The sequence below is a fragment of the Drosophila ficusphila genome, unplaced genomic scaffold (assembly GCF_018152265.1).
Source record: "Drosophila ficusphila isolate 14025-0441.05 unplaced genomic scaffold, ASM1815226v1 contig_414, whole genome shotgun sequence".
Classification (NCBI taxonomy): Eukaryota; Metazoa; Arthropoda; class Insecta; order Diptera; family Drosophilidae; genus Drosophila; species Drosophila ficusphila.
The window spans coordinates 13,730,297-13,753,765 of record NW_025064328.1 but is presented as its reverse complement, the minus strand read 5'-3'; the positions used below and the strand labels follow the sequence as shown (position 1 = coordinate 13,753,765).

At 44.4% G+C, this 23,469-nt stretch overlaps 1 protein-coding gene across 3 annotated transcripts; it reads left to right on the top strand.

Annotated features, from left to right (window-relative positions):
* Positions 1 to 408: 408 nt before the first annotated feature.
* LOC108090863 (protein unzipped) lies at positions 409 to 19,583 on the top strand. 3 transcript variants are annotated; one of them, XM_017189749.2, is made up of 6 exons: positions 409 to 504; positions 923 to 992; positions 7,902 to 7,934; positions 17,138 to 17,924; positions 17,988 to 18,337; positions 18,401 to 19,583. In XM_017189749.2, exons 4-6 carry the CDS (start codon positions 17,171 to 17,173, stop codon positions 18,800 to 18,802), a joined length of 1,506 nt encoding a protein of 501 aa, XP_017045238.1. In that variant the 5' UTR covers positions 409 to 504; positions 923 to 992; positions 7,902 to 7,934; positions 17,138 to 17,170; the 3' UTR covers positions 18,803 to 19,583. The 3 variants fall into 3 exon arrangements, with proteins under 3 accessions (XP_017045238.1, XP_017045239.1, XP_017045240.1); XM_017189750.2 differs by lacking the exon at positions 409 to 504 and adding an exon at positions 623 to 753; XM_017189751.2 differs by lacking the exon at positions 409 to 504 and adding an exon at positions 623 to 757.
* The last annotated feature ends 3,886 nt before the right edge of the window (positions 19,584 to 23,469 follow it).

Genomic DNA, 23,469 nt, shown 5'->3' with positions numbered 1-23,469 from the left:
GCGGCAATGTTACTCACGAACCAACTGGTTGAAAGCCCAGCTAGGAAACTCTTTTGCGTCTCTACATTTCTGTTAGATAACAGGCAAAAAAAAATATTAAATAACTCTACCGTATTTCGTGTTCAGTCTGTTAACGATCGGGGGGCTCTCTCGGGATCACTCAGAAAATGTACTTGCTTGGGAAAAATTTCCCATTGTAATGTTTCTGTTAACCAGACTTAAAAATGGACCTCTAGCGGACAGGCTCGACAAACATTCAAATATAATATCCGATGGTGAGGAGATTGACTAAGGCCATTTTAAGCCACATGCACCGCATAAGGGTTAAACAACACTGTCTATACCTGTCACCTTCGCACTTACGGGAAATACCCATTCACTCGCACTCGCACTCACAGACTGACGAACCCGACGAGACAACCTTATACTTTTTCCACCATGGTTTTCAACAGCCCTACCGTCAGTTAGATTTTTTTATTCGAAACGAGTGGTTCGCGTTGATTCGTAAGTCTACTTCGAGTTTAAACAGCGCAAGCTGAATGGTTGGCGCGCCAGTCGCGATTTGTTAATAAACTGAAATTGGCTGGCGGACTTCTGGAAACCGTTCAATACTGGGAAACAATTTTTTCTACTTAAAACAGTGAATGCATTGGAAACAGTAAAATAAAGTTTCAATAACAAAGGGCGACAGCGTCCTGCAGCATCCTTGGCAGTGACGTCATTCGTGACCAGTTTGCCAGCGTTCGTGCATGTGTGAGTGAGTGTGCGTGTGTATGTGTCGAAATTAGAGCGCAATAGCGAATTCAAATTGCCTTCGCCAAGGAATTAACTGTGAACCGTACCGCTAACCGACTTCGATTACTACCGCGGGTGACCAATCAATAACTGGACTCACGATTTGTCATTGGTTTCTCGTTTCCAGGATTTCGAGCGATTGCAGGTTGGAGCATTGGATAGCGAGCTAACGGTGCACCAAGGAGTTATTGATCCAGGTGAGCCTCCATTGCAGCCATTTCTCGGCAGCTATCGAAATACCCGAGACATCTGGGTCAGCCAGCACTGATAATTACCTTCTGGCATTCACTCGTCGGTTTTCTATTGAATTTCTCGGACTCACAATTTTAATGAAAGGTGAGAGCGAGCCCCATCTGCCTTAAGTTCTGCACGAAGACCAATAATTTCCAGCTGATGATGAATTTTTGATGAGTGCTGAGACCGCAGCCAGAAGCGCCCCTTGCTTTTCCGGCGATGGTAAAAAAAAGTAAACCCTCGTAAATTCTACTGGCACAATCTTCAAAGGCTCGCCTCGGTGGGATAGTGCTCTCTATCTGCGTTTTCGGGAGGCTGTAAATAATAAAAGACCAGACGCGCAACAGACAAAAAGGTACACCGAATGGGGGGAAAGGTCTCGCCGGCTCCCAAAGGATACCGGGAGGACATAATCAAAGGCTTTTATTGCGCCATCGAACCGCCAGAGAGCTGCCGGCTCAAGTGACGGTTGGCCAGGCTGGAGTCGGAGTCGCTACTGGGACCGGCCGGAAACCGTGGCACAGACAGTTTCCTGGCCCGGAGTCTCGTGACAGGGCACGTTCGACCTAATAAGCACACGGACGGGGGTTCGTTGGGCAAATGGGGTTCCGCAGAACATGGCATTTGGACGCCGTAGAGCGCTGAGGGTTTCCGTGTTCCCCCCGAGGGGAAAATCGATTTTCAATGTTAATCGAGTTGAATACCCTGCAAATTCGCTTGAGCCGGCTCCACGTTTGGGGGAGCGTTTGTTGAACCCGGTCTTAAAGGCCCTTAACTTTAAGTTTCAAACTTCAGTTGGCCAAAGAAAAAAAGGCTTCTATTCGTTCTCTATTTCCGAATCTCGTTGCCATTCGTCTGCCATCCACAAAAAGTTGTTTGATGTTTCTGATTCGGTTTAGTTTGATCAGCGATTCTTGGCATTTATTTGTTCTAGCAAATTTACATTTTTTCGAAACGAGTTTCAATGGCTTTTGCATTGAATTGTTTTTGCGCTTGTTTAAACACAGTGTGATATCATCTCCAATCAACACCTTTGTCCTAATATTTGATTCTCTTGTGTATATACATACATATGTACCTCTTTCAATCTAATAATTGCACCTCATTACTTAAATTTTAGTGACAAAATTACGATGTCAAGCTGTGAACATGTATCTTATCTCTTTTTTAATAGAGGAAATTAAAAACTTTTCTTCTAGTACGAGGTTGTAAAAGTAAATACACATTTGTATTTCGTGTGTCCTCAAAACATCTGACAGTCGACATAAACACCGAAGTTGGGTCCCACTGAAGCCTGGCGGCATTGAAATGGCGCCAACTTGGCGTTTGCCCGGTTGACGCCTCCTGGCCTCTTCGACCTCTCTGCTGCAGAGCTGGGCCAAAATGGGTGGCAAACTTATTCGACGCCGCACGCAAACATCTGGGCCAGGGAACCCCACACGAAAACAAACAACTGCTCAAGGAGCAGTTAAACTGTATAAGATGCGGAGGCGGCAAAGGGGATAGCCAGATAGCAGGATATGAAAAATACTGCTGGTAGTTGATTCGTTCAGATGTCCTGAGGAAGGTCGCAGGACTCGCTAGAGAAACGCACAGTGAGTCATCCTGGGGCAGGCGAAACTTCCATTCCGCTGTCGGTTTGTCGGTTTGTCAGTTTATGGCGCAAAAGGGAGTCGTTCGTAAATTTGGCACTGCCAGTAGTTTTTGATTATGAAATTCTATTCGCCGCACAATTAACTCTCTTCGAGCACGCGATGGCCCACATAGGCGATTAGTTCGCATGGATATTATATGCATAGACCGATGTCGTTCAGTTGGATTTCGAATTGCGGTAGGTTGGCCTGGTTGCTCCCTAGGACACTAATGGGCCTCGGATTCGCTTGTTTGCTTGACGGAATGGTGCATCTAGTTCGGCTGGGTGGAAGGAAGACCTTCAAGCACTCCCGAAAATAAAAATCGATTCAGCTTGATGGACACCAGGCATGAGAGGTCGTGCACTCCGCTGTCAGAGGTCAATTTAAGTGGTGTTGATGAGTTTCTTGTTTGTCAGGGGTTGCCTTGGCAAAGGGTTAGGCAGGCGAAATACAGTTTTACAGGAATGAGGGGGCCTTCTATCATGCCTCAGTCAGGTTTACATCTGACTTGTATGTGCACAACTACGACATGAAATCGTCGTACTCCTGCGTTCGCCAAGCTCAGCATAAACTCACTTAATTAAAATACATACATATTTGCACATGAGTTCTCGACTATGTGATGTCATCACTTCGAAGATTCATAGAGAACCTTGGACCGAATTCCGCTTCCCCGCCTTCGCCTCCCGTCGCCTCCGGCGAACATGACTCAGTGTCATAGAACAAAGTCAGATGTAAACAAGTCGGATTCGCCTCCTTTTATGGCATTTATTTTCTGGCGGGCCTTCTTGATTGCATTAAATTGATGGATATTAAATGATGATTGGATTTGGCTAGAGGTAGCGACCTGTTCAGCATCTTGCCTTGGTTTCCAGCTCAAAGTGGAATAGCGAAGCGACGAATACTTAGAACTCGTGCAGGAACCAATTACGAAGTAAAATTTCTCGGTCTATTCAAGGGAATAATTTTTATAGAGCGATTCACCTAGAAGCCGTTCGGGGATTGAACTCAGCAGACAAACCAGAGCGAGTCGCTGGCTTCTGCACTTGATTTCTGAGACACCATGAATGAATCACGTTCTGTGGGACTTTGTATTTTGGCTCCGGGTTTCCTCGCAGCCCGACGAGCTCAAAAGGGGCACGGCCCTGTGAAGGAGATGAAGGGGATTCAGCACAAGGATAGGGATTTGGTACGAGGACGAGGACGATGGTGACGCGCCGAGACAAGTACGCAAAAGAGAAAAATGCGAATGATGCCTGCGAGCCAACTAACAGCAGCTGCTTCTTCTTGTGGCATTGTCCTCTGCCCCCCGAACCCGAACCCGAACCATCCTCGCCTCCGTGCCACGGAGGGTGGTTTGGCCCAGCTTGGCCTGGTGTCTGGCCCTGCTTACGGCGTTGCACGTTCCCTGCTCTTGTTGCCACTCGCAAATCGTGGCTTCTATTTTCGGGCGGCACATCCCGCAGACTGGCAGAGCGGGGGGTTGGAACGGGAATGCGCTTTACTTACTTTGTTATTTTATTATTTCGCTATTTCTTTCTCTATTACGCCTTTGTCGAGACGCAGTCCTTCGCTGCGTTGTTTGGTGTGCGTGAGTCGAAAATTTGAGTGAATTTGCACTCCCTTGAAGCAGTGCTAGCTGAAATGCTGAGTGTTTTCCCTTGAATACTGAAACAAGCTAAATTTGCAAATCGACCTTTAATTTTTTTTGCCTGTACGGACTCCCAACTGAGCCACTATATCGGAATTTTATCTGCATATCCGGCATTTGGCAGATAAAGTGTTTTTATCCGGTTGAAAGAACTGGCTTGGCTTAGAAGTCGGGAGATTTCCTGGTGTTCGACTTACCCATTCCTGGGAATCCATGAATGCAACCGCAATATAGGGCCGCAGGGTGTGAAATTCATGAACCGCACGTGTCCCGTTTGCAGATCCTGGATATCATTCCGAAGCGCCCGTTGTGCGGCGCCCGCCGCCAATGATTCCACAATTCTGTAAACAAACAAAGCAAACAGCGCGAGGCACATAAAATAAAAATTAATTTCCACACAGAAATCGTTATTTGGACCGACATTTCTCAGCACCGACCCGGGGCATTCTCCACGCTTATTCAGATAAAGTCCTGCGGCGTTCGTAGTATCAAAACCACCCCGCCAGAGCTCCGTTGAATGCATTCCCCTCGACGAAGCCTTTTGACCCTCTGTTGTGATAAATTTTCAAATTGCCCACACAATCGTCGGGCTTATTGGCTGCGTTCTGAGGCGGTAGGCTTCCTCGCCCGCTCCTCAATCCATCGTCCAAACACCAGTCACCCTTCAAAGCCGTTTCAGTGAGGGAAAAGTCACATGGCTTGCATTCCGGCCATCAATATACTCCACACTCTCGCACTTCCCCACCCCAAGTGCCACGCTGAAGTGCATTGCGTGCTTTTGAAGCCGTGGCTTGTTGCTATTTTTAAGGGTTTTCTTTAAGCGCAAACAATTTAGCTTCTGGGCAACCTAGGCTGGAAGATTAAGGGACGAAGCACTGATCATTGTGCCCATTAACTTCCGTTAACTTTAAATCAACTTTAAACGGACCTTCGCCAGAGACGCAAAACCAACTTTCAACTTTCCGCAAAGAGCTGAAATCTTTTGCTCAGGTGGTGGGCACATTCAACTCGTCGGCCTGCGGAGCGATTACTTCCAGCATCGGCGATGAAAACCGCTTTAGCATTAAAAAAAGACGGATGCGAGACTTTTCACTTTTCCTGGGGGGCGGTAAATCCTGTAAGGCAGGGACTACAATGGAGCAGCAAGCCCGCAAGTTAACGCTAAATTTAAGATACACAAAGCGCAGAACACAGAACAGGCCCCAGCACCCGCGGAGGAGTGTGTGCACAGCTGTTGCCAGTCGCAATCAGGGCCAGGTTCAGGGTCCAACTCAACCTGGAGAAAACTCGAACCCGGCTCCTTCGCGCCTCAACTCACCCGCAACTCAACAACGTGAGCCTGAGGCAGCGAATTCGATATGCTCGTCCTCCTTCTTTTCCCATTCCTCTTCCATGCTGAATTGCATATTTCCCGACCAGCGCAGACGATTGCAGATGGAATTTATGAAGCCTCGTCCACAGCAAGCAACACGACTCGATGCGAGCTGCGGCGGCTGCTGATAAGGGAACCTTAGCTTCCTCTGGACAACCTGGGTGCCCGCCTTTCAAGATCCCACATAGCCACCAGGGCAGAGCAAAAACTCAAGCGTACTGGGTATTAACGTTAAGTGCTCGACAACAAACGCCAGAGTGACAGCACAACATGGACGAAAATGTCCCTGGAACAATGGAAAATCAATAGAACACTACGCAGTTTGAATAGGGTGTCCCCCTGAACCCCCTGAACTCCCCGCTGTCACCGCCGTCCGATGGTTTCTGTTTGTGCTGGCGCCATGTCATGTCAGCAAGTGCCTCCTGTTTGGGCTCCCACCCTGCGACTTGACATGGTGTTGGACTAGAGCACGTTGTTGCCGCAAATTAAACTCACACAGGTTACTCCGACGCAATTGCTCCCGTACAAAAAGGCACATACCGCGCTCTCTGGAAATGCAGCTACTGCGCCATCGGCCGCTGACCGTACAGATTTTCCATGCGGATGGCCAGCAAAACTAGGCAGCTGCGGCTGGACGCCAAGTGGATCCCGGTAGTTGGTTGGGTGCCAGCCGGACCTGGTGTCGTGGCCATTTCGATCCTGGCTAATGGACTGGGTCACTGCAATCGAGTTATTGATTAATACTGTTGATGAACTGTTTGCGTTGTGGCAGGGACCACAATCAGAATAACCAATTTCGGTTTCCTGCACTACTTGTTTTGTTTGGATGACCAAGCCTCTACTTGAGTTTACCCTGCCCACAAAACTCTGTTGCTCCCGATATTTTGCACAGCTCTGCTGGATTTGTCAGGCACTCGGGGGAAGGGGAAGGGGAAGGGGAAGGGGACTCGGATTACATGTAGAGTGCCACATTTCTAAGCGTCTGCTGCGGACATTTGCATGGTTTTGTTTGGAATTTCAGCAGAGCTCGAATCTCGCACACACGAATGTCAGCTTCAATTTAAATGCCGTTTGTTTGTTTGTCCATTCTGGACGTCGAGAGCCCCGTAATAATGGACTTCCTCTGGCCGCCTCCAAAGTGCAAGCAAAAAGTATGGCGCCAAACAATCAAGGCGGGCCGCCTGATGCACATCTGCATCGCCACGCGGGCGTATCAGCCATCTGTAATTAGCCCCGAAGCCAATTAGCGCCACTCATAATTCGAGAACTTTAAGGTGCGTCCGCTTTTGGGACGGATTTGCCGCCTGTCAGCCCTGGTCATTCAATGGAGAGCGGAAAACTGGCTGACCTAAAAACGATGAACTTTTCACACCTTAAATGGCCCTTAGGGAAATGTCAACGAACTTCCCCGCATACCTAAACATCATAAAATTTTATAGCCGTGCCATTAAAAATACCTGTGGTTTCATAATTAATTAGCAAATATATCCTTTATGATCCTGCAACTTGACGGCCATATGTATGGTATTTATTGCCTTGTGTAGACGGGTCACAAATGAGCTGATGTAAAAACAGCCATTTTCGGATTGATTAGAGATTGGTGGAGGATAACCCTAGCTTCAGCTAAGGTTAGAACTCTACTACTAATGCCACTACTTCCCTACATCTAATGCATGGTTGCTTAAGCCCACAGTTGCATTTTCCCCTCATAAGCCTCGGTTTCCTCTGGGCGGCCTCTTTGTTCCAGCGGCTTTTTGGACTTGGCCTGCCCCACGTGCAGCGAAGATTACGCTTGTTGACTTTAAGCAGAGAGCTGGAAGCGGCAAACTGGTTCTTCTTACCACATGTAGCATATAGCATATAGCATGTGTGCACACAGCCAGACGTTGCAATTAGTCGGGCAGAAGTCGTGGCTAGCGGTACCCCACTTTCCAACGTCCCGCCGCGCCACTTGGAGTTCATAACTATCAGTTTGTTGTGCCCAGATCTTTAATCGCATCGGGCTCGTGAGATTAAGCCTCGATAGTGTCGGCTCAAGTGATAGATTACCATGTGCAAGCCGCTTTGGCCCCCTCAGTGGCTTTTCTTAAATTTGTTGAACTTTTGCCGTGGCTGCTTCGAGGGGGAATCACGCTTTTAATGGCTTTTCAGTGTTTGGCTTGTCCCATCGAACTTCGAAATGTGAAATAATAATATTATTTTTGTCTATTCGCAGATTAATTGGCTTTGGAGTGAACACAACCGTCTGGTGAGTTGATAAACGTGTTTAAAGATTTTTGACAGGAAATGTGAATCGAGAACCCAAGGAAGTAGAAGTTATTTTTAACAATTTCTAAAGTCTCGAATTCAAGGGAATAATTTTGAGTTTCTTACAAGATTAATAACCTTATGAGATAGCACCGATCTGTGCACTAATTTCATTGACATGTGGCTTAAGTAACTCATCAAAGTGGACTTGCAGGTGCATCGGCAACTCACCTGCTGCCGGATTCGAGCATTCCCTTGTTGGTAAACACCATCTTGGGATCTGCCATTGCGGCTCCTTATAAAGTTGAGCAGCGGGCTTACCGAGTAAGTGTGCGTTGCCGGACGGCTGCTTATATAACGTGAGCGGTCAATTAGACGCGATGACGACAGGCTTAAAACGGCTTCATTACCATCACTCTTAATTGAAAAATCATTGGGACTGCTTATAAATTCAGTGAGAAGATGCCCTACTACCGCTTCAAGTTCCCCGCAAGGCCCGCGCTGATTTCCGATCCTCCACAACTTAAGTGGTCAGAGTTATGGGACAGCCCCCGGCAAAAAGTCGCACATGGAGACAAGCCCATAAAGTAGCTGCGATCCCGCCATGTGCATCTCTGTATGCACGGTGTATCTGTATCTGCTCGCATCGGACTCTGCATTTGCATCTTCGTTCGACTGGCTTTCCCAGCCTCTTGCGCGTTTCTGTCTCGTTTTGTGCCGAGCAAATTGTGGGCAATCATTGTCAATTTGCAGCGCACATGCAGAATGGCTTTGTCCGCACTTGGTGCATTTGATAAAGAGGGAGGCCAGCCCTGGAGAGGATGAACTCAAGCTTCAAGTCTCCCTTAAAGCCAGTTCCCTTGGCACCCGTTCATCTGTCGGCCTTTCGACAGTTCAGCAAAGCACCTTGAACTATCAGCAGTGGCGTCATGGCCCAAAACTGGTAGAAACACTTGGCAAAAAGTGGCAGGCATTTTGATATGCTCTAAGATCTATACAACGTTCTTTTGTAATGAAATCTGAGGGGTCGTCAAGACGCTTATACGATCAAATTTAAATATTATTAAACTGTGATATTCACCAGTGATTTCTTTCTGTGTATCGTGACGAACTCTTGCTTACAGCGAAGGCGAATTTCGTTCTCTTTTCAACGACACTTATCCAAGCTGTGAGATCAGCCTGGGTTCTCGTCGCTCCGGGGTCGTTCGCTTTATTTACCTTGTCAGGGAAGTGGCGGAGCCTTCCCTTCTCCTCGCCACTTGTTTTGAGCTTTCTTATTTATTTGGTCGTTTTTGTTGGCTCGAATACGAATTTGTATTTTTTGTGCGTCTGCCTTGGGGCAGAACTATAAATTGGGCGAATAAATAGTTCGGTGGCGAAGGAGGTTCTCGCGAAGGAAGACCTCCAAAAATGTTGGCCCTCTGGTGATTTGATTAGTTTTCGCAATGGGTTGCCTTGCATTTGTGGATGAACATTTTAATAATGGCAATAGGTTAAGTGTTTAGCTTCGAGAGGACGTCAACATAAAGTAAGCTCTTGCCCTTCACTTCAATTCGGTCAATTATTGTGGTGGCACACACTGGTGGTTCTGACCCACTGAAAGACAATAGGAGTGCGTGGTTTCTTTTCTCGATGGGGACAGGGGGAACCACCGCTTATCGCGCTTAACGCCCCGTATCACCGCATGTGCCCACGCCTTCCATCTGGGAACAACGGACCACTCCACCCACCCACGCAGGCAGAAGCACCGCACTCCAGTGGAGGAGCGGTTACAGGTCATTAGGTGCTTGCTCGCATCCATGGCATGTTGTCAAACGATGTCATCAGCAATAGATGCCGAACGATGCTGACACGGAGCGTCGTCAGTTTTATTTCATTTAATGTTTAATGTCAAGTGTCTGACACACATTCTGTGCGCTCGGCAGCCTGGCTCTCGCATTTCCCATTTCGCATTTCGCATCTCACAGATCATCGACTATGATGGCTGGCAGACCTTAATTAGAAGTGCAGTGACTTCATCCCGACTCAATTATACAATTACCCTGCCTGACATTCCGCCACTGCAGGCAGGAATCGGACGGAATGCTAATTGCCATTCGCCATTTGGCCAGGGCGAGGCCGAAGGAGCCCAGTGCAGCAGGAGCTCCACCTGCAGTCCATTAATGGCTCAAGTCGGCATGGCACTGCCACTTCAATGGTTTCCATATTGTTCTAATCGTTTGGCACATTGGCGAGCAGGTATTTTCCTTGTTTAACAGAATACTCTGGTAAATTGCTGTTCACAAAGTCTGGGTCACAGCACTTTTAATTTGCATTTGTTGGAGGCTTTTGTGTTGAGACTAGTTTTTCTTTTCTATCAGTTGTGCTAGCTTCAGATAATAAAACACTGTTAAAACAACGTAAGATAATTGTAGGCCTTTTTTTTATCATTTTGTTAGAGAAATTGCTGGGTTATTCCAGAACTACATAGCAGAATTTTTATAGTTGATGACCTCATTGACGGACACGCTCCATAAATCATAAAAACAAGACAAACGGAACAGAGATACACACATTAAACTAACTGCAAACGCGAATTAAATTGCTAGAAATTGAAAGTGACATTGAGCACAACGCACGAGCTTAAACTCGGTGCAGACCATTTCGAGCCTACAAATTGAAATATTCTTTCAGATAAACAAATTTTGAGGAATTTGGGGCAGATGCAGCCCTGAAGTTGGTCGCCCAGAGAAGCCCATCAACTTTTTGCTTAAAGGGTCGAGTGCGAAAGTAAAGAAAATGAATTTTACTAAAGTAAACATGAAGGGTTGCCTTGGGGCAGTTAGTAGGAACCTGGGACGAATGCAAATTGTTAGTTAATTACTGTGAAGGGGAAAAGGGCCGGATCAAATGACCAATGGGTGCTGGAGGCTAATTGCCTTGAGACACTTTAAAAATACAAATTATGGAAATTCTGAAGGAGGGCCAACACTTGAAACAACCTCGATTACAAACTGAAAGTCAAAGGAGCATCACTTGGGCTCATCAAGCTGTCATCACATGGGAGTCCGAGCTTTGTTCGGCGGTTATTGATGGCCTGTCAAAAGTCAATGCCGAGAGCTCAACAAACACTTGTAGTGGATGTTGGTGCTTGCATTCCGCGAAGGCCGGCTGAAGAAACATGGCCAGGTTCTACCTCTGGGATGAGTCCGGCACGCGATATGGCAGTTGGGTGGGTCCCGCAGCCACTGATGCAGTGCGTCCCCCATGGCAGTCTGGTTTGCAGTCTGGTCTCTGCGATGTGCGTAACCCGATGCCTCTTCGCCTGTCAATGAGGTGCTAATAGAGCCCTGCCATTGAATCGCGGCGTGCCGTCGCGGCATGCTGCGTTTCTCTGCTCCACTGCTCCGGCTCTCGTTCATGGTGTACGAGTGTGTGTGTACAGTTAGCTGGCGTGTCCGCCACAACCGCAGTTGCGACTCACCGTGTGCAGCAAAAGTGGTTAGTGAGCTCGGCTGCAGCTTCTTCAGCCACTGCAACCACTTCCTACAGCCGCCATGGAGTGCTCTTCTTTTGGCGTAATCCGAGAAAGCGCAGATCTCCCAGAGAGCTGGAAGACGTGTGTGGTTGCTTCTGAGCCAACATCTTCAGATATGTAAGCCCAGATATTAGTTCAAACAGCGAGCCTCGCGATATACAAACGTGAGAAAACATTTCACGTCGTAATTCAAACGGAGCTCCACATCACGTTCCATATTTATTCCACATTTAACCCCATTTCAATAATTAATTATCTAAATTGCAAAATAAACGGCTGCCTGTATAGCAGCTCGTTAATAGGGGAACATAATAAAAGTGCCGACAGTGCCCAAGGTCTGAGCCAAAGCTGGCGTGACGTGTTCGGCATCGAAATATTTAACAATAGATAAGCCCCGCTCACGCAAATTATACTGCGGAATTTAAAACCAAGAGAACAATACTCCGCTGGACGAGTATGTACCATTTGTAGCCTTTTTGGGTGGCTAAACAAATACATGAATCTGAATAAAAGGCTTTCGGAGCTGGCATCAATGTAAAATGAAACACTTCCAACATATTGGTTAAAGAGTTGCGTAAGTGCCCTTGATATTGTAAACAAGCTGTAAAGATATAATATTAATTCTGAGATTTGCACAGAGCACTGAGCAATTGATTCTCCTCATCACTAAAAATACTTTAGTGCAGCCCATTGGGAAAACCAGTTCAAGTTTGGCTTTTCGTTTCTCTTATATTTTTGGCGGTAGCAATGTAGGATCAGCACGTGGCTTGCTGGCTTCGAGAACACTGAGCAGTACCGGTTTTGGTTTGTTGTTTTCTCTGGCCAGTTTTTAGTACTTGGACGATGACGTAGCCCTCGGAAACTCGAAGCACATGTGGCGTGCTCTCAAACGGCCCATGACCAATTTGGTGAACTGCGCAATCTGTAAGAGGGGTCAACGCTGGGGAATAAAAGAAATAGGGAATACAAAATACACCATCCGAAAATCGCGTATTGCATTATTGAATTCAATTAGACTTCAAGAGCTTCGAGTAGACATTTTGGTTTCGGTTCTTCGTGCATAATTAAAAAGCAATTATAACAAATTGCTGCCAGATGCTGCTGGGCTTAAGAGCACTTGGTTCTCGCTCCTTTGGCTTGGCCCTGCGCGGAATGCTTTCTCAAGAATGGTTGGCAGACGTTCTCCGACCCTTGAGATGATGATGTACATCTTAGATGCCAATCATCGAAAACTTATTTCATCATGGGAGAAGAAATAAAAATCTGCTGAAATCACGATAAAATTGTATTCAAATGAGTACACATTAGCAAAAAAAGTATACAAATAAAAAAGCGTGCTGTTTTGAGTAATTTACGTTGAAGCAGCCAAAAATTCGAAGTATATTTAAATGTTATATTAAATTTTTATAAAATTAGCATCGGGGTATTAGAAACAAATTTAATAAAAATGTAAGAGCATATTTTTTTGGCATTGCAATTAATCATATGGTCATGCTGAATTACAAAATCAGTTTTAAATTGACTCTTGTTCAGTAATGGAACTAAATCCCTTATAAGTATATTGCCATGACTGGCACTAAGGGCGGAATTAAAATTAATGACCAATTTATTGGATATTGGAAAAAAATTAATTTGCAGCTTATTTGCCTAATTGCGATTTCATATAATTTTAATCTATTTAATATGTGCCTTTGGAAAATGTTGCCTTATTAAATTTAAAAACTGGTTGATATGTAAATAGAAATTGAAAAATTAACATTTTATGAAACCCAATTGAAAAACAAAACCAAACTAAACCCGTTTAATTTCGAAAAGTCAACCAGTTTTTAGATGTTTTGAAGCATTTACAAGTAATATGAGTGAGAAAAACTTTATACTCCGAGCACTAAATCTCTCGGTGGTGTCTACCCAGGTGGCAATTAGTGGATTGGCCCGACAGTACAACACCTCCTAACCTGTTGTTCGGACAATTTCGGTTCTCCAATTAAACGCGGCGATCAATTGATCCATTAAATAAATTGAGTGTAGTGAAAAAGCTTTGCAAACAATGTCAATTCTGGTTCAGGAGAACGATAAGGGTGGGAGGCGGTGCGGGTTGTCCATTGTCACGTGCCCCTCGTACAGACTGCATTCAATTTAATGGACTCTCCACCCACGCCGGCAGCTGACCCAACCTGAGCTGAGCTGCTCCAGACGCCCTAATTGATGCAATATGCAAATGGGCCTGCTAAGTTGAGAGGGGTGGCATCGGAGTGTGAAAACTTCGGGCCAGACTTGCGCCACATGTGAGTTGTGGTGTTGCTGGACAAACATCACAGTTTCTCGATGAGGGGTTGGGGTTATTGGACTGAATTCGTGAAGGGAGAGCTTAAAAATGGATATGTACATAAATGAATGTATGATGTTCGTCGAGAACCGAAAGCTTTTTGGTAGTACTGGAAGTCGCTACTTAAAATGTGTAAATAGGTATCAACTTTAAAATCAGAGCTTATCTTATTGTCTTCGCAGCCGCGACTTGATTTCCAAAAGGTATTTTAGAGAAACCCCGGGATCAGCACGTGTTTTGGGCCCTGTTCTGTTCACTACCCCTTGTTCTATTGCGCTTGACTCTTTAATTAAGTTAACAACTGTTTTTGTAATGCAGCGCTGGAAGCAAAAAGCAGCAGCATGGTAATTTCCCCTTGTTTTCTCGGACACAAGAAAGACCGACCGGCAAAACAAGCACTGCGATCTGTTACCTTGTTTTGGGCCGTGCTTGGCTGGTTAACTGTTTAGCTTGGCTTGGTGGATTTGGTTTGGGTTGGATGGCTGTCTTCCCAGGAAGGGAAGCGGGGAAGGCACGAAGAATCGATGGCGTGGGAGGCAATCTGAAAATTAAAAATGTAATAAGCTTACATTATATTAAAATTCGTATCTGGAGGCAACTCGTTTGAATCAAAACAAAGGCTTGGATAAATCTTAGTGTATTATGACTGCGACTATTGAGAAAACACGAAAGCTGTCTTTACCATCACCAATTAAGTCGCCTGGAAGACGGAAAATAATATAGGTTTTGCACAACAACTTCAACTTATTGCGAGCATGCATTTTTAAACTGGAATATCTTGGAATTAAAATACTTGACACAATTATTCAATCGGCTTTCAATCAGAAAGAGAAAGAGCGGGCATAAGACCGTTTGTAGAGAAATTAAATAATTAACAGTTACTGTCGTAACAATAGTTGCTTAATCGTTTGGTTTTAAATGAGTTCGAAAGCAATTACCCCGAAGAAGGAAATACCTTCCATACTGAATAACATATATGGCCGAGATTAGCTTTCACGCTAGTCAACTTTTTCTTATTCATTTGGATGAAAATGAACTTAAAACTTCAGTAATTGAAGCTGACCCAAGTAACCAAAGCACTTGGTCGGTAATTCGATAAGGTGAAGTTATCCCAATACTTAGTTTATTTTTCCTCCCCAGAACTCAAGTTTGGGAATCCGTTTTGCTGTTAGTTCACATATAATACTTTAAAAATCGTATCCACGCTGTTTTTAGGACAGCATCACGTTCGGACGTTGCGGTAAAGCATTTGCCGGCCGTAACCGGTTTTTAATGGTTTTCTAATTCATTTTGTTTACAAGTATTTCAAGGCGAAGCCAAGTGCACTGAACTGCCGTAATACAAGCGATAATCAACTGCGAAGTGAGAAATCAAGTGTGGAATCGGGCGGATCATTGTAATGTCAAAGTCATAAAGCACGATGCTCAATTGAGCTGATTGAAGCGCGGGTCGGGCCCCCATAATGGTAATGGGAATGGAAATCGGACTGGGAATGAGAACGGGAGTGGTTGGCGTAGTTGCTGCCCGAACAGCGACTACAATTCAAACTGACTAGCTGAATCAATTGTAGGCAACCTCGTGTTGCACATGCATGAGCAACGGCCACAACTTGTTGCAACTTTCGTGACCATGAGGGTCAGAGTCAAAGTTCAATAAAATCCAATTAAGCCGCCGCAGTCCGTCCCGCCTCCCCTGCCGCTGCGGCAGAACCCGCAGACCTTTCACCAGACCCTGCTGCTCGTAAATCTAAATAAACCAACCTGCAGAGGAGACTTACAACTCGAACGCCGCAGACAAAGTTGCGAGCGATGTGATTTAATAAGAGGCCACGTGAACTTTCACCGGCTTCGGCTGGGCTCTGGTGGGGCTCCTCCTCATCCACCTCTCCTCCTCCCGGACTTTAAATTCCTCCTCCTCCTCCTGTGGAGGCGGATCGGTTATCGCAGCCCGATTGCCGCGCAGCGCCCAATTGAACGAATGCAGGGCGGGAGGGGCTCCTTCATTGTGCAACTATGCTGGGCCTTAAATAAATTATTTTCTCCGCTGGCTTCGCCAATTCGCCGGGTCTTCGCTTCGGCTATTTTTAGCAAATTTATTGCATGCACAAAAACAGGCCCACAATGCGGTCGGTGACCAGGGGTCAATTTATGCCTTGAAAAGTGGATCTCCATAATTTGCTGCCTCCGGCCGCACCCGGCGGGGTCTTATGACAGTTGCTTCCGGCGATGGGCGGTGGAATGTGACTGTTCCGCAAGTGCCTCGAGTAACCAGTGGTGCGTCAGAGCGGATTCCTTGACCGGCTGCTTGACTTAAAAGAGGTCCAGCCAGTGCTACCGGAAGAAGAAAAATGGTTCCGCATTACGCCAGTTTGTAAGTCGGCTTGCAAACAGGGTCTGGTACACGGTATCATTTCTCAGAGTCATTGTCAACTACTGCGTTCATCGCTCACGAGTTGTCCGAGCCAACAAGCTGCGGTGCCACGCTCTTTCTTTCCCTAGCAGCTCATGCATTATGCAGGTTTTCACCCAGGGCACTTAAACTCCCGACACTCGAAAGTTACTTGGCCCCGGCAGACGCTCACCGTCCTGAAACCCTCGGCCCCCTCACCGAGCCAGCCTTTGAAGCACTATCACAATAACACATCATTTGTCAGGGCAAACAAATGAGGTTGCCTGTAACCTTATCATCTCATATCCGTTGCAGACAGTTACGTTACGGTTCGGCGGTTGGAGGACGCTGACGGCGGCGGAGGTGACTGCCGGACACCTAGGGTCAAACGCTCTGGGTTAGATTTGACCAGCGTGGAGAACTCTTTACAATAGACGACACTAGACGAGGAGAAAATGTAGCCATGCTGCAGTAGATGTCGTTAGCACAATGGTTGCTAATGAATAAACATGGCGACGAGTCACTTCCGCTGCAGCAAACCTCCGTAGCACCTCCTCCTTTCTCCTTCTCGCCGGCAATGAAGTTACAACGTAACGTATACGCCGTGTGGCCGCACGAAAGTTAAGCGAGCGAGCGACAAATTTATTGGGAATCCTTTCCATAGGGACGGCAGGCAGACATACGACATGGTGCCCCTTCTCTTGGGTCGAATGGGCAGCTGTGGATGGTGATGTCGACATTGAAGCTCCCCTTTAATCTGGGAACAACAGATTTCTTACTCCCATTCAAGCTCTCCGTGGAGGAGCGTAGTATTCGTTGGCAACAACAATTCAGACACGGCAAGGGAAAACACGTATTTTTAATAGCAAACAAATCAAATAAGTTCTTCTGGACAATGCTGAATTTAATTTCCGGAGTTGCGCCTGTTTGAATGGATATAAAACTGATTTGAATACCTTACTTATGTTTTCAGATAATTTCCCACCTCTACCGGGCACAAACTGGAATGACGAAAGTCAGAGTCCAACTACAACGAAGTACAATCAGCAGGATGGCCTCAAGCAGTAGATTAGTTTTGCTCAGTTGCCTCCTGGTCATCATTCAAAGCCAAGCCCCTGCGCAGGCGGCAACGCACTCAGTGTTTACCCACAAGAACGCGTCCTCGGTCTTGGGACAATTGGTCACCTCGAGCACCCTGGTGTGGGAGAGCTACGATCCCAAGGACGCAGCGCAGCTGCAGTACGCCGTGGAGGGCGGCAAGTACGTCACGGAGGATGAGCACTACCCCATCTACGTGTGTCGCGTGCCCATCGACGGCTTTCAGGTGTCTGGCCATACCGAGAAGATTCTGCAGAGACACGTCTGTGTCGCGGCCCACTACAAGCATGGCAAGTACGACAACTTCGATGTCCTCATGAACAAGGGTCACCTGGGAAAGGTTGGCTGGCGACACTGGCGCAAGTTTGACGCTGGTGTTCCGGTGGGCGCCATTCGCATTGGAGACGACGCCTACATCGGACGGCACAGGGCCCCAAGTCAACCGAACAAAGAGGGAATTATCACCCACTGGGGTGCTGACTTCAACCTGGGTCACCTGGAACCTGTGGGCCTGGGTAAAATCCGGGTCATTGAGAGCGAACGTGAGAAATACTATGACGATGGCGAGGTTCTGGTAGAAACGGAGCCTTTCCGCTACGAGCTCAGGGATATCAAGTTGGACCGCTTGCGCACCGATATTCAGGAAAACCTGACAGAACTGGGTGAGTTGAAGCTTGTACATGATTATTAATTGAAATGATTAATTCTTTTAACGCCTCCCAAAGTCACTAGGAAGCTGGAAAACCTGGAAGACAAGTACAGCACTGTGGAGACCATTCTTAGCTACAGCTTCGACTATATTCAGTACTGGGGATCCCATGAGGGTGTGGCACGAGGTCTGCCCACAAAGATCTACGAGAAAGATGTGACTGTCCCGGCTGAGATCAACTGGGCTCTGAAGCACGCCGAGCGACGATCGGAGAACAAGGCAGTGCACACGAAACTCTGGCCCGGCACGGCCATTAATGTTACGCTCCGTGGCAACTATGTGACCCTGGAGGCGCCGTACAGTGGCAAGCTGTTTGCCTTCTACTACGGCAGCGACGAGAGTGTTTCCCGGAAGATCAGCGCGGAGGCAAGTAGTTTAGTAGCTTAGCCTTTTCAAAGAGTCCCAATTCTAATCTAATTCAACATGCAGGTACGCAAGAGCTACTTAAAGGATGTAAAGCTTGAGTTCAGCCCCGTCTACTGGATTGCAAACGGAACTTTAGTGCCGACAACGACGACCACAACGACAACGTCCACATCAACCACGACCCATGCCACCACTACCAGCACTAACGAGCCCACGCCCATCAACGAGCCTCCGCTGGTGCATATGAAGGATAAGGGCGTGCAGCACTCGGGTCCAGATACTCTGGAGAAGACCTTGCACGACTCCCCGTCCAGCAACGAAGTAAACTCGCACGAGGCCCCCGAGAACATGTCCTCCAATCCTGGCAAGAACGTCGCGCTGGCAGGCTTCGGGGTCAACGGAGCGGGTTCGACTGCAGGGTCGGCTCTATTGACGCTTCTTCTAACGGTTTTCCTGACCCTGTAGATGGCAATGAGCTCCGGACTTAGTATAGCGTTTAATTGTTGTTGTTGTACCTGTTGTACCCGTCTTTGAGAGCAAAAGCAAGAAGTAACAAGCAGATAGGCATTAAAGGCTCCGCATGGAGTTAGGCATATAGGAAATGGCGGTTCTCAAACTGGGAAGGCCTTTGATGTGAAAATGGAAAGCATAGTCGATATTTTTTATACTTGTCCCGAGGCTTATTCTATAACACTCATGCAAGTAGCAGAAGAAATTGAAAAACCAAGAAAAATGTAATACATTCCTACAATAAATCCCTCACAAACGGAAATGAATCAAAAGTATAAACTTAAAATAAACATATATATATTCATGTATACTACAATCATGTAGAAATATTTTCAAAGTTTTTTATTTGCAATGAAAAAGATATTGTCTTTCCATTCGAATGGCTTTTCATTTGTTTAGTTGGTAAGCCGCATTAATAGAGAGTAGAAAATGTACTAAGAATGAATTGACAATTTATGTAGGGATGATATTGCAAATCGCACTCTCTAAAATTATGTATGTATATGTCTTAATTGTAAACCTATGTATAACATAAGTACGTATGCTATTGTGTAAGAAGAACACTCCAAATATGTAATTTAGAAACTTTTCCTTTCCTTTTGAATTTAAATATGATTTGCGTTTCCTTACGGTCTTTTTTCGTATTGGTTAAACTTTCATTTGTATTGTATTACGTCGAAGAAACAGTGAATCTCTAATTTCTTATAAAAATAAAGCTTGTAAATTTAAAATTAAATTTGATTGTTTTTCCTACGCCAAAATTTGTCATCTGTTGGTTAGTCGACTGCATTTAAGTTAGTACAAATGAGAATAAATCAAATGTCTTATGAGCCCTTTTTTTGGTTGCGATTAACACAGTTTCTATTAGAACCTATTAAAATAAAATATTTGCCAGTATTGATACAGATCACCTCATGAGCTCGTTCTGCACTGTTGATCAACAAAGACTAAACACAAAGTCCCCGAAAGCGGCATATCGTATCGCGTTGGAATTCCATATATGTACCTATTAAAACAGCGACACTTTTGTAACCGTGATTATATGATCGGTCTCAAACGAGCTTTGAGCTGGACTGGAATTAAAGCCAATTGTTGGCATCATACGGTTTACCGATGAAACGATTCAGGCTTCTGGGCTTTGTAAGAACTGTTTGACAGCCGATGGCATATTGTGACCAATTACAAAATCATCGAAAAAGGTACACAAAGTCGTAGTACGGTAAACCATTGATTTAGAAACTTAATTTGCCAAATGCGCATAAATTTATTAACATGAATGGAAGTGCGAACCGACTGCTGCTCTGGTCTGCTGGCCAATTCGCTATGCATGGATTGTTTGAAACAAAAGCAGGCAATACCGCAAGCCGCAACCCCTTTCCTTGTGGACCGCTGACATGTTTTTGCCATCCGGCCGTAACGGCGGGAATGTGCCTTCTCCGCTGAGCGGCCCGCCATGTGCAGTACACTTTGCATTCTTGCATTCAGGCGTGACGCAGTAAACCCCCACCGAGCTTGTCACTTCTGACGTAGAATCACGAGCACTTCTCGTGCAGCATTGAGGGATCTGTCCATAACAGCGCCCCTTGCAGTGCCGTTTGCTCGGTGGCTAAGTTTCAACCTTGCTCGCTTCCTAACTTTTTAATTCAGAAAAACTATAACAGAACAAGCTTTAAAGAATGTCTAGGGTGGTAACTAACATTTGGATTGGGCTGCAGCTAAGGAAACGAAATGTATAGAAATAATTCTTGGCATTTAAATATTTTGTATTTAACAATTTAAATTGTTTATTAATTTTGCTCCTTTTACCACATCCTGAAGTCCAAACCAATTCGCAACGGATATTTTGCATCCATTTCGCAAAAACACACACAAATGTAATATGCCAAAGTCTTACTGATTTCTAGAACATGCTATATTAACAACATGTTTTTTTTTTAATTTGCTCATTTCTAATTTCCCATTGAACGTTTTTATTAAAAACATAAGAGATGTATTTGTGTTAGACAAATCAACTGACAGAAAATTGGTTCAGTTTGTTTGAAAATTCAGTCTATGAAATTTTGTTATTAATTAGTTTCCAAAGTCCAAAGTTTTTACTTAGAAATAGCGAAATAAATTATCACTTTGCAAGTTTTCGTGTGATACATAATTAATTGCCTGCCCATTTAATAGTATAATCAAGTTAATGATATAGTAACTCAGACTAACAAAAATGGAAAAGTATTTTAACACTGCTTGAATGTATTTTAATATTGTCATTGACTATAATTCTGAATTTAATTATTTAAATAAAATGTATAAAACGTAAATGCAGTGCAGAAAATTTTAACTAGCTTCGATTTCCACCTCGGGTTTCACTAGCTCGAAATAACCCATAACTTTATTTGAGAGCCACAACATATGGTCCGAAGATGAAACCATAGAGGCTTTGATTGGTCCCTTAGAGAGGTGGGTTGCATGATACAGTGGTCACTGAGCTGGCATCTGCCATCTGGAAAGCGGTCGAACAATCAACCTTTATTAACTGGAAAATTGAAATTGTATATTTTTTTGTAACTGAACCACAAACGTTTTCGCCTTTGATATTTGGCTTCCTTTGTTAAGGTCTTATTTTATACCCTTGCAGAGCAAAGGGTATTATAATTTCAGTCAGAAGTTTGCAACGCAGTGAAGGAGACTCCTCAGACCCCATAAAGTATATAGGTATGTTCTTGATCAGCATCACGATCAGAATTCAAATACGTCGTACGTCTGTCCGTCTGTCCGTCGGTCCTTTTGTCCGTCTGTCTGTTTCTATGTAAACTAGTTTCTTAGTTTTAAAGCTATCTTGCTAAAAAACTTTCCCAAAAGTTGTGTAGTTATTGCACGCAGTATATAAGTCGGAACGGGCCCCATCGGCCGACTATATCGGATAGCTCCAATACGAGAGAACGAAATAAAAAATTCTCACGCCGTTGTTTTTCATCAGATCGACTTGATTTCTTCCAGAAGGCGTTTTCTAACTACTATTGAATTTCGGATTAAGTATTATCAAAATCGGTTAACTCTATCATATAGCTGCCATAGGAAAGATCAAAAAATATATATATAAATGATTTTTGGAACGTTGAGTTTTTTAACCCTTTATATGGCCGTGATGCATATCTGCAACATACCGTTCAAATTCATTTATTTTTCAACGGGCGTTGCAAAACTGTCTAAAATCTTTTTGATGCAGTTCAGAAACTTTCGTTTTTTATATAACAAGTGTTAGTCACTCAGAATTCTGTCCAATACTCAACAGATAATTACTTTTCCCGCCAATTTGGTGAATATGGAAATCTGAACTGGTTGTGCAGTTTCTCATCCAAATATAAATATCAAAAAAAAATGTATAGTTAATTTAATTTATATTTATAAACAGGTAAAAATTATATTTAGTTATATATTTTCGAGTTTTTGTGTTTGTTGCATTATAATACGAATAAATCAACAATTTTGCCTTGTTGCAGATATGCATTAAAATAGCTTTACACATAAAAAAAATAAGGTAAAACCAAAAAAATTAAAAAAATAAAAAGAAGTGTATTTTTTATTTTCACTTATCTACCAAACAAAAAAAAATCAAGAAAATCGGAGCTATTGCCATATAAAGGGTTAAATACCCTTGAATCGAGAGAAAAAATTTAATAAAAATCGGACAACTTTATCATATAGCTGCCATAGGAAAAATCGAAATATCTATATAGAAATAACGGAAATAAAATTATAACATCGTTGTTTTTCACCAGACAATGATTTTTGGAATATAGAGTTTTCTAATGACTCTTGAATTTCAAATTAAATATCATCAAAATCGGACAACTTTATCATATAGCCGTCATTTGAACAATAGTCAAAAATATGAAAAATTAATAGAAAAATCGTCATAGCTTCGATGCTGTTTAGCCTTTATGTATTTTGTTCGACATATTTGATGACTGCAAGGGTATATAAGCTTCGGCTTGCCGAAGCTAGCTTCTTTTCTTGTTAAACTTAAAAATACATTTTTGGAAATTAGTCTATTCATGACCTATCAGACATTGTTGGATTTTTGAGTTCAGAAATCCAGTTTTCGGACTTCTTTTCGGAAAATTTTAGAATCATTGCAAAATCTGACATAAGGAGGGGTACAAAAAAATAGTCCTTCACAAATCTAGGATGCAGTTTTTAAGTGGATACGATTACAAACATTGCCGGACTAAAATTAGCAAAGTTGTGGTATGTGGACCTTACGAATTAGGTCTCCTATTGGCAAAACATCGGAAAACTGGGAAAAACCCGACATGTACAGGGGTCAGAATATCGACCATCAGAAAAGGGAAAACTTTGAAAGGAGTTTCTTCAAGGATGCGATTACCAACATTTAGAGGTATGCCACTTTGGAATCGGACTAAAATTAACAATGTTATCGGCTGCGGGTTTCGAGAATTAAGTCTCCTATTGGCAAACATCGAAAAACTTGGAAAAATCTGGCATGAACAGGGGTGAAAATATCGACCCACAAAAAAAGGAAAAACTTTGAATGCAATTTCTTCAAGGATGCGATTACAAACATTTAGAGGTATCCCACATTGGAATCGGACTAAAATTGGCAAAGTTCT